The following is a 16,420-nucleotide window of genomic DNA, read 5'->3' on the forward strand; positions in this document are numbered from 1 at the left end:
GTTAATATTTACATATCGCAGTGGATGTGAACTTCATATACAAGGTCAAATGAATCAGCACCCATCCTCCCCGCCCAACACTTCATTCTCCATAAGTTATTTGTATCATAGATATTCTCTTTCTAAATTGGCGAGTATATTATAATTTCTTCTATACTTCATACAATTTACAAAGCTATAACAATTAGTTTTTTTCACTAATCAAGTTTCCGAGGTTAAACTTTAAATTGCAAATTAAATAAATACACAATACTTATTAAGATGAATAGAAGTGTTAACTTTGCGTGTGATCGAGTCGATCACATGAAAGTTCGTGGACTTCTGTCATATCTTTTCTGTTTTCATATTTTATCCAAATTTGGTAGAAATATTTTAACAATAAATTCCAATGATTTTTATTAATTTTTTTAAAAGTATCATTATTTATTTCAAACATATCCAGATATAAAGAATGCAAAATCCGGTTCGTGGCGCAGGTCAAAATTCCTAAATGGAGCAAAAGCGAAAAAAAAAATTCCTAGATTTTTACATTGATTCATATTCCAAGTTATGCCTCGATATTTTCTTCGTTGAAAATGAGTCCATTTGAGAAAGAGGTTCATTTAGTCCTCATTGAAAACGGCAAAAAACGATGATGTTGTAGAACGTCACAGAGCAGCAGGTACCGATGCAAATTTATCTTATACTCGGGAAAAATCCGGAATATACTCTTAAAATGTTAGAAGAATCAATATATATGTCCCCTGGTCACAAAACATGTTAATCTTAACATGAAAAAAATTGATTTCTATTAAATCGTAACGCATAAGAGTTGAAACTGGGTAGGAGGGGTGGGGGGTAGGTAGGATTGCCCCCCCCCCCCCCCCTTTACAAAAATATTTATATAGGCATTGAAAATTGGGTATTTTTTTGTTGGTTAAGCCCCCCTTTCTGTTAGCCCCCCTTTCAATTTGCTTCCGACGCCCATGGAAAGAAACTTCACAAATCAACAAAACAGAATGATATTTGAACACATGATGTTGAGCTTATTTAAGATATCTTGAAAGTAGTTTGTTTAATGAAGATCGACATCGTCCACGAATTTTTCGAACAAGCCTCGTATTTGTACGTGTGAATATTACGAGTTTCATAAGTGCCTATTAGTCCCTCTGTTGTCTTTGTACAGCTTGGAAAAGAAAAACACCTCAAATGTATTAAAAGCAGCAGTATTCAGTTGATTACCCCCTCCTTTGCAAATTTTGCGCAATATTTGATTTACATTCTTCAAAGTATGATCAAGATACTACAAATCAGAATCCACCCAAATTTTTTTTCAATGTTGTTGAACGATCCGCTGAACGGAGAGCAATCGAATCATCTCGGCTCTTTCCGTCAGAGGTCGGAAAAACATCGACAATCCTCGGCTGACTCCGCTTTGTCCACTCAAAACTCGGGTGTACATGTAATAGGTGAAGGAATACTTCAAAACAAACGCTCCACAAAAAAATACCCCACTATACATTATAAGGCCTTTCTCCCTTAAAATGTATAGTGTGGTATTTTTTTGTGGAGCGATTGTTTTGCAGTTTTTACGATTTTTTTTCATATTGTACACATGATGAATGAGTATAATAAATATAATTTTTGAATTTTTTTTTTCATTGTTGTTGAACGATCCGCTGAACGGAGAGCAATCGAATCATCTCGGCTCTTTCCGTCAGGGGTCGGAAAAACATCGACAATCTTCGGCTGACTCCGCTTTGTCCACTCAAAACTCGGGTGTACATGTACTAGGTGAAGGAATACTTCAAAACAAACGCTCCACAAAAAAATACCCCACTATACATTATAAGGCCTTTCTCCCTTAAAATGTATAGTGGGGTATTTTTTGTGGAGCGATTGTTTTGGAGTTTTGACGATTTTTTTTCATATTGTACACATGATGAATGAGTATAATAAATATAATTTTTGAAAAAAATGTCCAATAAGCCTCGGGGTTGAATATGGAGGGGGGGGGGGTCCTGTCCACAAGTACCTCTGGTCAGGTAGTCATCACGTATACCACTTTGTTTAATTCCAGAGATAGCTAATATGAACTCCTTGGATGTGTAGCACAAAGTACAATTTTATCTCATGATTGGATCCTGGTGCCAGTAAAAAGAAAAAAAGTTGGAAAAAACCCTCAAAACTAGGACAGAAAAGTCATTTTGACTGGTGTTAGTGTATAATTATGTAATATATAGGTTTGTAAAACTATAATTCCCTGATTTGCGTCTTGTATTTATTTTATTGCGTATGTTGTATTCACGTAGAAGTCCATCTTCGAAGCGTAACACTGTGTTTGTTTAAAAGATTGTCTTCTTTTCCTTTAAGTATTTTGAAAATTGTATTGTTTAGACACAATTTTTGATTATAAATCTTTATAAAAACGGAACAAGATATCAATCACCGAAATATAGGTAGGATATAGGCTATGATTACATGTACTTTTGATAAAGACATACATGGAGTATCTGAGCCTAAACTCTCTATTATCTATTAAACGAGATTGATTTTAACTGTGTTATTTACAGGAAAGTCCTATCTTAAAAGTATTTTGCTAATAATAAATAAAAATAAAATATAGCGACCTTGCTGATTTAAAAGAATTTAATTATTCTATATTACGGTTCTAAGATTTTTTTTATTCATCTCTCTATATAAGATTGTCGTAAAGGGATTTATTCGACCACTTCTCTTTAGTTCTGATTATCCTGCATATATACATATTTGGTTGTTGGGTTGTTAGTATTAGTATTAGGTATTGTAAATCACAGGAGTTTTTAGAATAAATAAATGAAAATATCCCCTTTACTATAATGATAAAAGTAAAGGGTATATTTCTATTTATGAAAAGAAAGGTTAAAAATGTAGAATGTAGACCCCTGTTAAAGAGTTACATGTAGAATCTAGAATGTTGGTAGAATTAACCATATTTATGAAGTTTAATAAAATGAAAGGAGCTCCTAATAAGTTGTTGTGGATTGAGAAAGAATTTTTTTAGCTTGTTAAAATGTTTCTCAGATGGATTTTCCCACATTATGGGATCAATATGATATGTATATATACCTTGGTGGGTTATTATATATAAGTAGAAAGCATATGCATATTGTGGGATATATACACCTTACCTTTTTATGCGTCGTTAAAAGATGCGAAGAAACTTTAAAAATACTCGGCTGATAAGCTACCTAACTATTACTTCCAGGTACTTACCATAATATACTCCCGAACAAACGAACAGTGTACATACATGTACATTGTACAAAAGTTTGTTTACACAAAATAACTGATAAGTATATAAATGTTCATGAAAACATATAATGTTTACATGATATAATTGAGGGTCATTTTTGTGCACATATATAATATTGTGGGATCATTGTGATATATATACATAGTTGTGGGTCATTATATATATTTGTAGAAAGAACATTGTGGGATATACTTAGTAAACGCGTCTATCTTTTATACATCGTTAAAAGCTGCATAGTAGTTTAAAAATACTCGGCTGATAAGCTTCCTAACTATATATTCAAGGTATTTACCATAATACGCTCCCGAACAAAAAACAGTGTACATACAAATGTTTGTTTATACATAATAACTGATAAGTATATATTGTTCATGAAAAATATAATGTTTACATGATATAATTGAGGGTCATTTTTGTGCACATATATAATATTGTGGGATCAATGTGATATATATACATTGTTGTGGGTCATAATATATATGTAGAAAGAACATTGTGGGATATACACGCGTCTATTTTTTATGCATCGTTAAAAGCTGCGTAGAGGATTGAAAAATACTCGGCTGATAAGCTACATAACTATTAATTCCCAAAATTTTCCATTATACGCCCCGAACAAAAGAACAGTGAGTAGTGGGAAAGTATATAGAATATTGTGGGTCACAAACAAAATTCATCCAATCCACTGAGTGGTAAGAATTGATGTATATAAAATTGCATTGTGGGTCATTTTTGATTTATGTAATTATGGGTCAAAATATTTTTTTTTGTAAAATATGAAAATATGGTTTATATTATAGCAATACACGAGTTTTTGAGGCGGTGGTTTGTGGGTCAATATATAATGACCCACAAACCCTCCATGATACCCACAACGTGAGTGTAAAAGATGCTAAATAACCCACAATCCGCCTGTCACAAAACTATATATATATATATATATATATATATATATATATATATATATATATATATATATATATATATATATATATATATATATATATATATATATATATATATATATATATATATATATATATATATATATATATATATATATATATATATATATATATATATATATATATATATATATATATATATATATATATATATATATCCAAAAATGAAAGAAATATCACAGTGTCCGGTAATTAATATTAGAAAAAAAAAATGACAAGGCAACAAAGTTAGTAAAACGTAAGCGCTTTCTTGATTATTTCTTCAGACGTTTTACATTTGAAAACAATTCAAAAATGTGACGTAATAACGTTACCTGTTGATAACGTCAACAACAATTCAATGACGTCACAATGCTATTAGAGGAAACAATAATAGAGCCAAAGTTAAATAACATAGTTCATAGCGTAATACATAATTAAGTCATGAGACAGTCTATATTAAACTATTTAGGGATGGTTTAAAAATATTTATAAAATGTTTTTCTTTTTCCCGTCTCTCTAAAACGCTCTCTGTTTTGAGTTTATAAAAGGGATAAACTGTGAATTGTCCCTGTCCACAAATATCAAGATGTTCACTGAGTTTTATTTTTCTGTACTCGGGTTGGTTGATATGCTGTCTGTGTATACGTATGCGAGTGCGAAGGGTGGTCCCGGTTTCTCCTATGTATAATTCTCCGCATCCAGCGTATTTTATACAATAAATAAGGTTTTTTGATGCACAGGTCATGTCTGCATTTACGATAAATTTCTTATTTCCGAGTGTAAAAGTACTTCCCTCTTTAATAAAGCTGCAAGTTCCACAACGTGAATCGGAACATGTATTGACCGTGTATGAATTCTGTTGTTGAAATACAGATTTGCACAATATTCTCCTGAGGTTTTTAGGTTGTCTTTTACTGTTGATGAATTTATATTTTTCCAGCACTTTGGACATTTTCTCATCGGTCTGTAGAAGGTTGTTGAGGTTACGCACTGTAGGGGTAATATTCCTGTTCCTCGGATTGTAGGTAGTTACAAGCGGTAATATTGAGGTATCCGGATTGTCACTATTTGAGGAATAAATAAGTGTTTCTCTGTCGATTTCTGTGGCCTTTTTTATCCCGTCCTCAATGATTCCGGAAGGATAACATTGTTCAAGTAAATACTTTTTCAATTCATTGAGACGTTTATCTCTTGTTTTCTCGTCGCTAACTATTGTGCAGACTCTTCTAGCTAAATTGTACGGGATCGAGCGTTTTGTATGTCTAGGATGACAGGAACTGAAATGAAGGTATTGATGTGTGTCCGTCGGTTTGTAGTACTGTAAATCACTTTTTATTCGCGAGAACTTTAATTTCGCGTAATTACGCGAGACAGTATGCTCGCGAAAATTTTATACTCGCGTATAATAGTATTCCTTAAGATTATATAGAGCAATAACCACAATTCGTGAAAATTTTGTCTCGCATATCAAGAGTCAATGATTATCTCGCGAAAATAAGGTGTCGCGAAAATTTAGTGGTCTACAGTATATGTCTGTCGAAAGACATTCTCCATCCTTTTTAATTAAGACGTCCAAAAATGGAATACTTTGTAAACTTTCTTCCATTATGAAGTTGATGTCAGGATCTAGATCATTCATAATATTTAGGAAAGCTGCTAGATTCGCATCGCTGTCATTCCAAATTATAAAACAATCATCGAGGTGTCTTTTCCAATTGTTCTTTATATTTTCTGTAATTTGTTGGTCAAAGTACCGAGTTGTTCTTTCATACATCTTTTCTTCTAGATATCCAAGTGTGAGGGTGGCATAAGTAGGGGCCATTTTCGTTCCCATTGCAGCATCGAGAAAATATAAATCATTTGACAAAGATGTATAACAAGAACAAATTCCACCAACCTCAGGGAGGATATTCAACAGAAAAACAATCTTTTAAAAACAAACATCTTGGACAGGGACCCATGAAGTCTTTAAATCATTCTGGAAACTTATTCAGAAGAAATGGGACAACTTACATAGGAAAGAAATCCTCACATTATTTTTTAGGAGGAGGCAAACAGAGCCAAGGGCAGAGATTTCAGCAGTACCATTACCTGCAAGGACAGAGGGAAACTTGGGAGCAATAGACCCAAAAGTGATAAAACTGTCAAGTAGGCCATTAAATGCAGCTGAAATAAAGTTATTATCATAAGGATTAAAATTCACACCAACACCAAGTAATTCTAATCTTCAGGAATTATCTAAGGATATTAAGGAATATACAAGAAAATTAAGACTAGCAGAGTTTTTTCATAAGGATGACGAAGACGAAAACACGTCTGAAAGTGATCAAGTAAGGAACAAATCAAACTTTAATCCAAAGAAAGGAAGGAACAGTCTCCTTGACACTGTTTGTAATACGCTGCAAAATATACCTTTAAGGAATGAAAAAAATAATACAAGAAGTAATTTACGAAAAGAAGAAGAAAAGGCTGTTCAATCACTGACAAACGATTGTTCAATCGTAATCAAAGAAGCAGACAAGGGAGGTGCAGTAGTGATTATGAACACAGAATACTACAAATCAAAAATATTACAAATGCTCAATAACAGCGAGTTTTACGATGAAATATCAGAAAACAGTGACAAAAAGACAATGCGAAAAATCATAAAATTGATAAAGAATCACAACACAACGTCCTGTTTAACAGATAAAGAAGAGGACTTCCTAATAAATTTTGATTTCAGAGAAAGTGCATTTTATGGACTTCCTAAGATACACAAGTCTAAAACAATAAAGGAAGCGATTAAAATACAAAACGCTGCATATGTTACATGTAACGATCCGGAAGATCTCACATTTAGACCTATCGTAGGTGGACCCAATGCTCCTACACAAAGGCTGAGTCATCTTATGGACATATTACTGAAACCTTTTTGCTTAGAAGTAAAAAGTTATGTTCGTGATGATCTGGATTTTCTGAGACATCTACCTGAAAATGTTAGTCATAATGCCAAACTAGTCACAATGGATGTTACCAACTTGTACACTAATATTACTACTGATCTTGGTGTCAAGGCGCTCGAATACTGGATTGATAAATATCCACAAAAAATTAATGCGCGTTTCAGCAAAGACTTCATCTTAGAGGCGAGTAAGATAGTATTGCAAAATAATACTTTCTCCTTTAGCGACAAGCAATATGCACAAAAGAAAGGAACAGCAATGGGAACGAAAATGGCCCCTACTTATGCCACCCTCACACTTGGATATCTAGAAGAAAAGATGTATGAAAGAACAACTCGGTACTTTGACCAACAAATTACAGAAAATATAAAGAACAATTGGAAAAGATACCTCGATGATTGTTTTATAATTTGGAATGACAGCGATGCGAATCTAGCAGCTTTCCTAAATATTATGAATGATCTAGATCCTGACATCAACTTCATAATGGAAGAAAGTTTACAAAGTATTCCATTTTTGGACGTCTTAATTAAAAAGGATGGAGAATGTCTTTCGACAGACATATACTACAAAGCGACGGACACACATCAATACCTTCATTTCAGTTCCTGTCATCCTAGACATACAAAACGCTCGATCCCGTACAATTTAGCTAGAAGAGTCTGCACAATAGTTAGCGACGAGAAAACAAGAGATAAACGTCTCAATGAATTGAAAAAGTATTTACTTGAACAATGTTATCCTTCCGGAATCATTGAGGACGGGATAAAAAAGGCCACAGAAATCGACAGAGAAACACTTATTTATTCCTCAAATAGTGACAATCCGGATACCTCAATATTACCGCTTGTAACTACCTACAATCCGAGGAACAGGAATATTACCCCTACAGTGCGTAACCTCAACAACCTTCTACAGACCGATGAGAAAATGTCCAAAGTGCTGGAAAAATATAAATTCATCAACAGTAAAAGACAACCTAAAAACCTCAGGAGAATATTGTGCAAATCTGTATTTCAGCAACAGAATTCATACACGGTCAATACATGTTCCGATTCACGTTGTGGAACTTGCCGCTTTATTAAAGAGGGAAGTACTTTTACACTCGGAAATAAGAAATTTACCGTAAATGCAGACATGACCTGTGCATCAAAAAACCTTATTTATTGTATAAAATGCGCTGGATGCGGAGAATTATACATAGGAGAAACCGGGACCACCCTTCGCACTCGCATACGTATACACAGACAGCATATCAACCAACCCGAGTACAGAAAAATAAAACTCAGTGAACATCTTGATATTTGTGGACAGGGACAATTCACAGTTTATCCCTTTTATAAACTCAAAACAGAGAGCGTTTTAGAGAGACGGGGAAAAGAAAACATTTTATAAATATTTTTAAACCATCCCTAAATAGTTTAATATAGACTGTCTCATGACTTAATTATGTATTACGCTATGAACTATGTTATTTAACTTTGGCTCTATTATTGTTTCCTCTAATAGCATTGTGACGTCATTGAATTGTTGTTGACGTTATCAACAGGTAACGTTATTACGTCACATTTTTGAATTAATCAAGAAAGCGCTTACGTTTTACTAACTTTGTTGCCTTGTCAATTTTTTTTCTATATATATATATATATATATATATATATATATATATATATATATATATATACTTAAAATAAAAAAGAAAAACACGAAAAACTCCAGTAAAGCTTTAGGCCTTTCATTCTATCTTCAGAAGCTTTACAAAATAAACAACTGTATTAACATAGTAACGTTACACAATAATTGGCGGAGTTTATGACGTCGTTATTATGACGTCATAGTACATTTGACTTCACAATAACGACGTCATAAACTCCGCCAATGATTGTGTAACGTTACTATGTTACTACAGTTGTTTATTTTGTAAAGCTTCTGAAGATAGAATGAAAGGCCTAAAGCTTTACTGGAGTTTTTCGTGTTTTTCTTTTTTATTTTAAGTATTTAATTCCGACCACTGAGACTATTTATTGGATATATTATATATATATATATATATATATATATATATATATATATATATATATATATATATATAATTTCAAAACAAAATGAAGAATCGGTACAGTTTTTGGTATATTTAAAAGTAAAAATCCAAAAATATCACAAAACATTTACTGCAAGCGCTTTCGCCATGTTCGGCTCTTCAGGCAGTTATACAAATGTCAGGTAGGTTACCTGGTAACGTCAAAAGCATAAAGTTCATTGTGACGTCATAATAGATGTAGGTAGCGTTAAGTTGGCGTAATTGTTAATGTACAAATCTTGCACTAACTTTCACACATTATACAAATGAAATTTCAAAATATAAAATATACAGTATCATTTCCGATTAAGTTTGGGTTTAAAGAGGTTGATAAAAAAGTCTTCTTTTGCCAAACGTAAATTTTCGTTTTCACTTGGAAGTTTATAAAAAGGGAAAATCTTAAATATTCCTTTGCCACATTTTGCGAAATGTTCACAACACGGTGTATTACGCACACTAGGGTCTTTAATTTGTTGCTTGTGCACACGAACCCTGGCATTTAATTTTCCCGTTTGTCCAATATAATATTCTTTACACGTCGGACAGATGGCACAGTAGATGACGTTTTCCGATTTACAGTTCATAGATGAGTTGGTTCGAATTTCCATTCCTGATTTAAGTTGGATTTTATTCCCCTCTTCTAAATATGTACATGTTCCGCATCTCGGATCTCCGCATTTTTTAATGGTTGGAATTTCCTCCTGTGTTGTAAAACGGGCCTTGGTCAACAGTTTTTTAAGACTTGGTGCTTGTCGTCGACTGTTTATGATATCATTTGGCTGAACTAAACTTTTCATGTTTTCCGATTGTTCTAAAATGGGATAAAATCTTTTAGCGTCCATAAGGATGTTTCTGTTCCTTGGGTTATGGGTAACTACAAAGGCTATTTTCCCGTCATCATCGGTGTCGTCTATATGGCGTGGATTTCTTAGGTCCTCTATTGGAATTTCGGATGCCTTTTCTATTCCAATGTTTATTAGATCCAATGGATAATTTTGCCGTCTTAAATATAGTTTTAATTCTTCCAAACGTCTACATCGTAGGGTTTCATCTGTAATAATTGTACAAATTCTCCGTGCTAAATTAAACGGAATATTACGTTTTGTGTGGGATGGGTGGCACGATCTAAAATCCAAATATTGGTGCGTGTCCGTGGGTTTACAGTACAAGTCTGTAGTTATACACGATCCATTCTTTATAATAAGAAGATCTAAAAATGGAAGTTCCGTACTACTTTTTTCTATAGTAAATTGTATGGAATCATGGAGGTTATTTAGAAGTGAATGGAATTTAGTTAAGTCTTCTTCACTCCTGGTCCAAAATATGAAGCAGTCGTCTAGGTAACGTTTCCAATTATTTTTTATGTAGTTAGCAAAGTCGACATCAAACAGTTCAGGTATTTTTCCATATAGTTGATCTTCTAAATATCCCATCACTAAAGTTGCGTATGAGGGAGCAACTTTTGTCCCCATGGCGGTTCCTTTTATTTGTAGGTAGAACTCATTGTTAAAATCTAAATCTAGATCAAAGACACCTCAAGAGCGTCACACATCGTATGCAAATGCCGTAAAAAATGGCAATTTACCTAAGCGAATTGCCAATCAGAGAATACCAAATAACCCACGAGGATTCCTCCCAAGAAATCAAAACAATTATGGTCCGACCAGGGGAAGATTCAACAATATGAGAACTAGTCATAATGGCGATAGACGACAAAATGGTGGCCATCAAAATCAACCATTACAGGATCAAGAGATTAGAGAAAAACGGAACTCCAATCAAAATTCGAACAACAGAAAACATTTTTTAGGACCACGCCAACCTCAAAGAACACGGAAAAAACAAGCAACTTTCCGTTTCAAGAGTCATTAAATAATAAATCAACAGGTCCCAAAATTATTAATCTCTCAAGCAGAGATTTAAATAATATCGAAAAAGAAATATTATTCAGGGGATTAAAATTTACGCCAACACCAAACAGGGACAATGTGGACTTAATTGCAGATACGGATGAATTTTGTCGCAAATTACGTTTAAGAGAATATTTTCAAAATTCTCCATATGATGATGAATCCCTTGTTAGAAACAAAAAAGGATTTAGACCGCCGATAAACAGAGACAAACATTTAGAAGAATTTATAACATGTCTTAAGTCTTCTGCTCACTCTAACAAGGAAGAAACGAGGACAAAAAGTAATATATCTAAATCCCAACGAAATGCAATACAGGATCTACGGAATGATTCATCCATAATCATAAAAGAAGCTGATAAAGGAGGCGCTGTTATTATTATGGACAAACCCCATTATAAGGAAATGGTACTGAACGAACTTGAGAACTGTCGGTTTTATAGAAAATTAACAGCCAACGAAGATCGTCACACAATGCTCAAGGTTGAGAAATTAACTAAAAAATATGCCGACAATTTAACAAAAAATGAAATTGATTTCTTAACTAACTTTGAATTGAAATCCAGTAATTTCTACGGATTACCAAAAGTCCACAAATCTAAGGAGATCCAGGAAGCTGTGAAAAATTGTGATGACGCATATATAAAAATATCCCAACCTGCTGACCTTAAAATACGTCCGATCATCGCTGGACCTGCATCAAGCACCCAACGACTGAGTAATTTATTGGACATTTTATTGAAACCACTATGCAAATTATTACCCAGCTTCGTAAGAGATGATATGGATTTTCTGAATTATATTCCCCAAAATGTAGACCCAAACACTATTCTCGTCAGTTTTGATGTTACAAGTTTGTACACAAATATCCCACATACTTTGGGACTGGAAGCAGTTAGTTACTGGATAGACAAACATCCGGATATTATAAATGAACGATTCCCAAAAGAATTCATTTTAGAAGGACTGAAGATAGTGTTGGAAAATAACCATTTCCATTTTAACAATGAGTTCTACCTACAAATAAAAGGAACCGCCATGGGGACAAAAGTTGCTCCCTCATACGCAACTTTAGTGATGGGATATTTAGAAGATCAACTATATGGAAAAATACCTGAACTGTTTGATGTCGACTTTGCTAACTACATAAAAAATAATTGGAAACGTTACCTAGACGACTGCTTCATATTTTGGACCAGGAGTGAAGAAGACTTAACTAAATTCCATTCACTTCTAAATAACCTCCATGATTCCATACAATTTACTATAGAAAAAAGTAGTACGGAACTTCCATTTTTAGATCTTCTTATTATAAAGAATGGATCGTGTATAACTACAGACTTGTACTGTAAACCCACGGACACGCACCAATATTTGGATTTTAGATCGTGCCACCCATCCCACACAAAACGTAATATTCCGTTTAATTTAGCACGGAGAATTTGTACAATTATTACAGATGAAACCCTACGATGTAGACGTTTGGAAGAATTAAAACTATATTTAAGACGGCAAAATTATCCATTGGATCTAATAAACATTGGAATAGAAAAGGCATCCGAAATTCCAATAGAGGACCTAAGAAATCCACGCCATATAGACGACACCGATGATGACGGGAAAATAGCCTTTGTAGTTACCCATAACCCAAGGAACAGAAACATCCTTATGGACGCTAAAAGATTTTATCCCATTTTAGAACAATCGGAAAACATGAAAAGTTTAGTTCAGCCAAATGATATCATAAACAGTCGACGACAAGCACCAAGTCTTAAAAAACTGTTGACCAAGGCCCGTTTTACAACACAGGAGGAAATTCCAACCATTAAAAAATGCGGAGATCCGAGATGCGGAACATGTACATATTTAGAAGAGGGGAATAAAATCCAACTTAAATCAGGAATGGAAATTCGAACCAACTCATCTATGAACTGTAAATCGGAAAACGTCATCTACTGTGCCATCTGTCCGACGTGTAAAGAATATTATATTGGACAAACGGGAAAATTAAATGCCAGGGTTCGTGTGCACAAGCAACAAATTAAAGACCCTAGTGTGCGTAATACACCGTGTTGTGAACATTTCGCAAAATGTGGCAAAGGAATATTTAAGATTTTCCCTTTTTATAAACTTCCAAGTGAAAACGAAAATTTACGTTTGGCAAAAGAAGACTTTTTTATCAACCTCTTTAAACCCAAACTTAATCGGAAATGATACTGTATATTTTATATTTTGAAATTTCATTTGTATAATGTGTGAAAGTTAGTGCAAGATTTGTACATTAACAATTACGCCAACTTAACGCTACCTACATCTATTATGACGTCACAATGAACTTTATGCTTTTGACGTTACCAGGTAACCTACCTGACATTTGTATAACTGCCTGAAGAGCCGAACATGGCGAAAGCGCTTGCAGTAAATGTTTTGTGATATTTTTGGATTTTTACTTTTAATATATATATATATATATATATATATATATATATATATATATATATATATATATATATACTTGGACATGCAATAAGAATTTATCATAATATATATTCTTTTAACGCTTAACATTGAATTAAATCGTCTAAAAGTCAATGAAAACAACAAATACAAATATTAATAATTGTATCCTTTTTTTATTTCCTGCATCATATCAAATTTATTTCACTTGTTGCAACGAAGGTGGTGATTTTTACATCCGTATTTTTGCTATTTTAAATGATGAGCCACATAAGGAATTCGTTTGATATGCACACCCAGTTGATAGTTACAAATGTCTAAAAAAAAAAAAAAAAAAAAAAAGGGATCAACATAAATTATAAAAAAATACTTATAATTTGATACCTGTTTAATTAAATACATATTTTGTCAAATAGCAAAATATATGTTACTAAAATTCATGTAAACAAGAATATCAAATAAATGTTTAAAAGCTAGCAAAGTAAATATCATAATTGATTCATAATGTGTACATATCTCTTTATATATTTTTATGAAAAAAGAGAGGCTACTGGCGGTGTTTTAAAGTACATGTACCTTTTAGACTTATTTTGCTTTGTTTTTCTTTTCTCGATATACATTATTTGTCCCGTAAAGCTTTCTGTAGTTGATGCTTTAAATGTCTTATTTTTATACTTTCTAAAGACAAATAGTTTGCATACTGATTGTATCATATATATTTGATGAAGGACATTTTATTCAAGATAGATGTTATGCAGAACACATGATTGTATTTAAATTTGCACATTATTCTGTTATACACACTATTCAGTTGCGATGAAGGCGTGAAAAAAAACTACAGTCTATTCTTTTTCTTGTACATTCATCTCTAGAATAAAAACGAATAAAATACATGAAATATAGTTTCAAGTAAATTTTTAATCCGCTAATTGATTTTGTGTTAGAAAACTGGAATTTTATTGTTTGAAATCATAAGTACTATAATAGCATCTATTAATTTAAAGAATAGATGCACTTATTTTATGAGGAAAACTTTGTTGCTGCTATTTGAGTTTGGTTAGCTCGAATATAAATTAGATCGGGATCGGGATATCTCAAATTCTCCCTCTTTGCCCTTGATCCAAAAAAACGAAAGGTACACGTATTTTGTAGCAGACAGAACTTTTTAAAAAATATGCTTTCAATCACGATTGTTTCTAAAATATTTATTAAATATTATCGGCAAATATCTGATTTGATGATTAGATGCATGGATGGATTATACTTTTTTTTAAAAAAAATGCGAGATTGGCTCGGATTGAATTTTCCAAAATTTTCTATGTCGGCATACATGTGGCGTAATTTGTATTAAAACTTGTTTATGTTTTAGTTTAACAAGCAAATATATATCAGATTAAGGAATACTTTTAATTTTTTATGTTTTTAAACTATTTATAAATCGTGCATTAGAAAAGAATGGCTTAATAGCAGGCAAACTGATCCAAACATTATAATCGGTGTCTATCAATTTTCGCAGGCTTTATTCAATTGAGCATTCTCAGTGTATACAACAACGGTATTTTTAAAATGCACTTTGCATTAAAGTGCATGAATTTTGTTTGAAACACAAAGCAGGGGGGGGGGGCTCAGAAGCAAAGCTTTAACAGTTACACCTCTGATCATTAACAGGGAAACATCAAATATTATAAGTCACAAGGGTAATGCTGGCCATAAATCAGGCTTTATATTATTATCTGAATATCATGCAGTAGAAGCTTTTTTCCTATTTGACTGAAATAATGCCCTCCACAATAAACAACAACCAACAGGACAAGCCAATGCTTTATTTCAAACTTAAAATGCATTCTTGAAATTAAATTCAGTGCTTCTCGAGTGTGTAATAACTAATTGCCATTTGGTTCCTTTTGGCAATCGCATAAATTTCATAAACTTTATTGCCTATCAAAAGGAGCTCAGTTGCTCTTGATGAGCTATATGCTAGTTATTTTTCTTTGTTTAATTAGTCATTATTCATACAATAAATTTGACAGTATAAGCTGACTCGAGGGTATTCACTTTAGCATTTTAGGGACATTTTATTCTTGTTCACGCATTTTTCACTTCTAAGGGTTTAAACATTAGAAATAAAGGAATTGATAATTTTATTTATCTGGGTTTGGGTAAATTAGGGAGTTAGATTTCACTACTAAGTCAAAAACGTACTGACATTCCCATTTTTTACTGACAAACTTAGAAAATTACTGACAATGTGCTGTCGTTACTGTAAAACTTAGACAATTACTGACCTTTTTACTGCCGGTGCTGATAAACTTAGAAAAGTGCTGACAATCTTAGTCGGTGCTGAAAAACTTAGACAATTACTGACCCGTTTACTGTCCATGCTGAAAAACTTAGACAAGTACTGACATTTACTGATAATTACTGTCCCTATTGTTTTCGCTCTTGGGGAGGCTTCAAAGGTGTGAAATTGATTTTTTTTCTTTATTTCAACATACATTATTTCATTTATTTGTATTTTCATATACTTTTTAATATGCCCAGAAGGAAAGATTGAAAAAATAGCTTCTTTGATCGATTTATACAAAATTTATTTGAAAAAAAAAATATTTTCAAGAGAAGGGATGAAATTTCAAAACCGTCAAAAAGATAAATAATTTAAAAAAAATAAAAATCTTCGTTTAGTAGTGAGATATGAAATTTTTCAGAGGTTCTTTCCTTTTTATAATAAAACATAGTTATTATATGACATGCAGTTCATGATATTTTTTAATTAACATTAACTCGATGACTTTCTTTAATATCAATTT

The 16,420-nt window shown here is 32.6% G+C and overlaps 1 protein-coding gene across 1 annotated transcript; it reads right to left on the reverse strand.

Moving 5' to 3' along the window:
- Positions 1-9,542: 9,542 nt before the first annotated feature.
- LOC134281248 (uncharacterized) lies at positions 9,543-10,718 on the reverse strand. Its single transcript, XM_062763725.1, has one exon. The coding sequence runs from the start codon at positions 10,716-10,718 to the stop codon at positions 9,543-9,545; it is 1,176 nt and encodes a 391-aa protein (XP_062619709.1).
- Positions 10,719-16,420: the final 5,702 nt, after the last annotated feature.

Source organism: Saccostrea cucullata, unplaced genomic scaffold (genome assembly GCF_032062105.1).
Source record: "Saccostrea cucullata isolate Sc308-1 unplaced genomic scaffold, CSIRO_AGI_Scuc_v1 ctg644, whole genome shotgun sequence".
Classification (NCBI taxonomy): domain Eukaryota; kingdom Metazoa; phylum Mollusca; class Bivalvia; order Ostreida; family Ostreidae; genus Saccostrea; species Saccostrea cuccullata.

Bases quoted from the DNA above. Each gene is read 5' to 3' on its own strand.
- LOC134281248 (XM_062763725.1), bottom strand. From the start codon at position 10,718: ATGGGGACAAAAGTTGCTCCCTCATACGCAACTTTAGTGATGGGATAT.